The sequence below is a fragment of the Procambarus clarkii genome, unplaced genomic scaffold (genome assembly GCF_040958095.1).
Source record: "Procambarus clarkii isolate CNS0578487 unplaced genomic scaffold, FALCON_Pclarkii_2.0 HiC_scaffold_270, whole genome shotgun sequence".
Lineage (NCBI taxonomy): Eukaryota > Metazoa > Arthropoda > Malacostraca > Decapoda > Cambaridae > Procambarus > Procambarus clarkii.
The window spans coordinates 275,184-280,808 of NW_027189303.1; the positions used below are offsets into that span (position 1 = coordinate 275,184).

General features: G+C 38.6%; 1 protein-coding gene across 1 annotated transcript; it reads right to left on the reverse strand.

The window, feature by feature from the left end:
* Positions 1-2,178: 2,178 nt before the first annotated feature.
* LOC138361262 (baculoviral IAP repeat-containing protein 8-like) lies at positions 2,179-4,145 on the reverse strand. Its single transcript, XM_069320646.1, has 2 exons — positions 3,537-4,145; positions 2,179-3,052 (listed from the first exon to the last, which is right to left on the reverse strand). Exons 1-2 carry the CDS (start codon positions 3,700-3,702, stop codon positions 2,187-2,189), a joined length of 1,032 nt encoding a protein of 343 aa, XP_069176747.1. The 5' UTR covers positions 3,703-4,145; the 3' UTR covers positions 2,179-2,186.
* Positions 4,146-5,625: the final 1,480 nt, after the last annotated feature.

The following is a 5,625-nucleotide window of genomic DNA, read 5'->3' on the forward strand; positions in this document are numbered from 1 at the left end:
TATCCTGAGTTAATTTACAATTTATTGATATATTTTAGTTTTGTTTTATTGGTTTTATAAAACTGTAATATCAATATAGCTATAAGTTAAGTACTAATTGTAATTAGGAAGCAATAAAATTATTATCTTCAAAAACTAAGACGGTTAGGTGAGGTTGTGGTTTTCTATTCAGTTTTTCAGGTAAACTCAAATATTCACAATATATTTGACAGTACGATTTAATACTAAGTGAAAATAAGTACAATTCCTAACTGCTATGAATAGTACATAATTGCACTTAATTGTCTTCTTACATTTACCACCCCATTTTTGGAGGACGGGCTGCGCAAATATACTATAAAGGAAAGTAGTTGAGTGGTTTAAGCAATTTAATACGTACTGGGAATCTTCGTATTCTGTATTAAATTTCATTTTTTAACATCATAATAGTTTTCAGCTATTGTGGTGGGGGCCCAATAACTTCATATAGCGCAACGACTGGCGCTATCTGTACTTAGTCCCCCCTAAACTTAAAACTGTTGCACAATCTTACTTAAACACATTGCTAAACTCTTATACACAAACAAAAACTCAATTTTTAACTTACACAAATAAACCCAGGGCTTTCACAGTTGCACAATCTTACTTAAACACATTGCTTAACTCTTATACACAAACAAAAACTCAATTTTTTTAACTTACACAAATAAACCCAGGGCTTTCACAGTTGTACAATCTTACTTAAACACATTGCTAAACTCTTATATACAAACAAAAACTCAATTTTTAACTTACACAAATAAACCCAGGGCTTTCACATTCGCGCAAAATACTTACTCCCCCCTAAACTTAAAACAGTTGCACAATCTTACTTAAACACATTGCTAAACTCTTATACACAAACAAAAACTCAATTTTTAACTTACACAAATAAACCCAGGGCTTTCACATTCGCGCAAAATACTTAGTCCCCCCTAAACTTGAACACTCACAATCTTACGGTGCTTAATTTCCAAAGCCTTCCAAACCTGCACTGGGTCCTGCCCTGCTGACTGCGGCTGGATGGATTACAATTGAGCCAAAAACAGTTGGTCAGGGCGAGATACGGCCTCATTTTTAGAGACATTTACTATAGCAAAAGCTTGAACGTCGAGAACTGAATGCGGGCCTGCACGAGAGTTGTTCTTGGCACTCGAATGTTTAGAGATTAAAATACATAGAATCTGCAAGAGCCCACCAAAGTCGCTTACGCGGGCAATAGACATGTTTTTCGCCCAAATGTATTTATTTAAAATAATACGTCAGATAGAAAGAGTTTCGCATTGCTATTATATTTACCTTATAAAGCCTCTATAAAAATGATATGCCACTGCGTATTATGATTGTTTTTTAATAAATATTGCATAAATACTTACACGATTTCATAAACAAAAAAAAACTTTTAATGAGCCATGGTTGGAAGGCTTCATCATTACAGTAAATACAAACTTTTAAAACTAATTAAAAATATATATCTCATAGAGGAAGATTTATTCTTCAGGATATATGTTATTTATTAATTAAGAGTTTCATTCTGTATAAAAAATGAAAGTTGCCAATATTTTCAAAACTCTGGCCACAAATTTTTTATAAAGGTTTTCCAAGGAAGTAAATCTTGCTTCCTCTTTTTCTCCCAAATGTTTCCTCATTTGCACAGGAGCAGAGCAACCTTCGTGCGGGCCCTGGTTCAGTTCCCCAACGTCCGAGCTAATGGACATTACAAATTTCACTAAATGATGCAGTATCTTAGCTGTCTCTCTAATTATAAAGGTGTTAATCTTTTTTTTTTTAACCTTTGAGTGCTAGGTCTCAAAAAAGGTTCTTTACCTCAGAAAGAGAGAGAGAGAGAGATTCTATTTTTGTCCATATTCGAGCGGAATGTTGAGCAACCTTCGTGCAGGACCCGGTTCAGTTCCCCAATGTCCGAGCTATTGTACATAGCAAATTTCTCTAAATGAGGCAGTATCTCGCCCCCACCCCCCGGATCAATGATTTTAGGGCAGTAAATAAGCAATTGCAATCTAATCCCCCCCCCCCCCCAAAAAAAAATACTGTTCATGAAAATGTGAGCTTATTTATACTAATTTATGAATATAAAAAAACAACTCGACATTTGTACAATTTTTATTTACATAAATAAATTAGTCTCTATGCCTTTTTTTGTCTTCTTAGGAAATAATCGGTCGAAGGACATGCGAAATGGTGCATCTGCAAATGGGGCAGTTTCTCATAGATACAAGACAATTACTGCATGTTACCATATGTCTGCAGGGCAGCAGTACGAGACTCAACGCATTGTTAAAGCACACCTTACACAAAATATCAGCAGCCCAAGACGTTGGCGTAGATGTGTTCATCACAGTTTCAACATGGGATGTCGCATCAAAGTCTGTGGCCTCTTCGCCAGTTTCAACATCCATTTCATTAGCGACTATAGTCGTCTCTTCCGCCTCTGTTTCAACAGGAGAAGGCAAAGCCCGCAAACCAAGATTAGTGCTCATGAACCCGCTCATTGACCCAACAACGTCGACATCCATTTCATTAGCTGTGGCGACTGTTTCCATGTCAGAGGGCGCGGATTGCCATTCCAGATTCGCAGGCTCTACCCTACCTTCCACATCCTCATGATGAATTCCCCTTAAACCCATTTCGGCTTTAGTGCTCTCTTGCATATACCACAACATTAATTCTATACATCTGGCCTCTGTAACAAACGGTAATAAATCTTTGGTGCTTTTGAGATATAGCCTTAAGGCAGGTCTCACACAGACATCAGGAAATCCAAAATGTTCAATTAATGCTGGGAAAAAACCCAAACCTTCCATCAGACCAGTTAAAAGATGTTCATCTATGGGTTTTATAGTTCGACGCTGCGAAGATTCTCTAGCATTCTTAATGAACTGTGCATCCTTTTTAATGTTGACAAAGGTGCACTCAGGATACCATTGCGCGTGCAGTGTCCAAGGGTCGTCAGCGGGTTCCCAATTACGAAAACCATTCCCACAGAAAAAGCAGCGCATGTGGTCACTTAGGCCTGTAAATTTAAGAAAAAAAATATTCCCATTCATTATTATTATTATAGCTCACATCCGGCAATGTTGTAATACAAAAACACACGCGCGCGCACACACACACACACACACACACACACACACACACACACACACACACACACAAACACAAACACAAACACAAACACAAACACAAACACACACACACACTTCCCGGGACCAAAGAGCCAGAGCTACACCCCCGCAAGCACAATTGGGGGAGTAAACACACTTTTTTTTCAGATATATACAAGAGTTGTTACATTCTTGTACGGCCTAGCATTTCGGGCAGGTCCCTAGAATACAATCCCCACCTCGAAGAATCGTTTTTTACAACCAAGTACCCATTTTACTGTTGAGTTAAACAGAGGCTACAGTTAAGGATTTGCGCCCAGTAAATCCTCCCCGGCCAGGAGGATACACACGCACACACTAAAAATAACAAAAACTCCAACAATATTTGTTTACCACAGAAGAAAAATCCTGATTCTGCCAATTCGTGAGATGTTTGCTTGACACAACCAGTCCAGCTGAGGTCGAATGTTTCCAAACGCTGTTTGTATGTTGCCAAGCCTGGATATCTAGGTTTAGCGTATGGAATTACCCCCAGAACCTGCAAATCATCTCCAGTCATTTTAGTTTCTTCCTCGCGGGGTGGGGTCTCTAAAAAAACAAAGATGCTCCATCACATATATGCATAAGACACAGGTTCTAAGTCAATTCTTTCAAAAACAAAAAAAAATAAAGAAAAATTATTTGAAAAGACTTCCTGCGTTTATACTTATTTTTTTTTGTCCTCCCTCCACATCGCCAATACTAATTATTCACAGATAAACTAGTAAATTATATTTATACAATATACTCACGATCAGATGTTGCTATATTCTTTGGTTCGAATAGGGGTGAAAAGAAATCCAGCCCATATTCGAATGCCAGTTTGGTGATTTCCAAAGGAACGTTATTGTCCTTTTCGCCTCTTATGAAGGAACAATTTGGCGACACTTTCGCATGCCTACTACGGGGCGTATCGCCCTCAATCCAAGCATGCACAACTTTACAACAAAAGGCGCATGAACAATGATCCGCAACTCTCAGATAATAAAATCCCTCATTCACCAGGTCTTGGGGGTTTAGCCACTCGACAGGCCAATTTATAAAGGTGTCTAAACGCATTTGGGCACATTTAAGACTGTCCCTGGAGTAAAACGTTTTAGTACGGGAAGGTTCCATTGTGTACTGGTGCGACACTGGCGAATGGAGGCAAGATCCTAGGCTATATATTGCCCGTCCTTTCCCTCCCCGAAATAAGTGTCAAAGATCGCTACATATGTGCTAGTTTCTTTTTTTTTTTTTTTTTTTGGTTTGGCAATTCTAGCCACCGCTACTCTTTTTTTTTATGGCATAATTATGAGGAAACAGGGAAAGGAAAAAATGACTCGCAAATGTGCTAAATCATGTTGCATAATGCAGTGAATTAAAAAAAAAAAAGATGGCAGTTGGTAGTCTAGGAAAGGTGACCAAGTACTTATTTTTTGTGATAATTATCGAGAAATGTCATTAACTACATAAGGTATCCCTAATGTCAATAAGTTATCACAAACCTTCCAATAATGATGTGGCCTCCATGACTTTATATATATTTCATTAAAGGAATATGGTCTGACTATGGTTTTTTCATGGGGGGGGGGGGGGGGGGGGACATTAAAAAAAAATTGTAACATGTCGCACTGTGTTTGACCTTTTCTGCTTCTGAAAAAAAAGGTTGCCAGTGTTTGGGTATTAAGCTGACGTATATTGATATTTTATGGCAAGATATTTTGAGATACATATTGCGCTATTTGAGGTGGTTTTTTTTTATACTAATTAAGTCAGTGAAAAAAAAATGTTCCTATGGGCTTCTTGTTGGTCGAGGCCCTTATAATAATAATATAAATATTTGCTCAGTACGTGGTAACTTTTACACGCACTAGCAGGGATGGAGATATAAGGGCGCAAAGCCCCCACGACGAATATTCGCAGGGTCGACACAGGGCGGTTGACTAGGCTTTATCCAAAACATAAGGGAAAGTAAAAAAAAAAGAAAAATGGAGACGTGGCTGGAAACGCACACCGGATATTTAACCGATGAAGAATTTTGCAATAATGAAACTTGCATTGTGTATCCTGTAAACTGCATATCTTGCGTCCCGTACGGGATGGCGAAGGACATATCAGTGAAATACAAACACGCAAGCGCCTATGGTGAACGCAGGCCTTTGTATAATCTCAAGAGATGTGTTCCCCATGATCGCCCAATTCCCGGTTCAATTCATGTCTCCAATCGTCGAGCTGAAAATCTCCCCTGCATTATTGCTGCTGCAGTGCAATATGGTATAGGGGCGCCTGTAGAGAACAATGAGATCGCCAAGTCGCATATAGAAAAATCCAAAGATCGTGATATGCTCACCGGATTAAAAGAAGATACAACGCAAAATCGCCTCATCTATTTCAAAAAGGCTATGGAAGCCATAACGAGATTCATCAAGTCTTCTCCGGAAATCGCAAGAGTTGTATTACC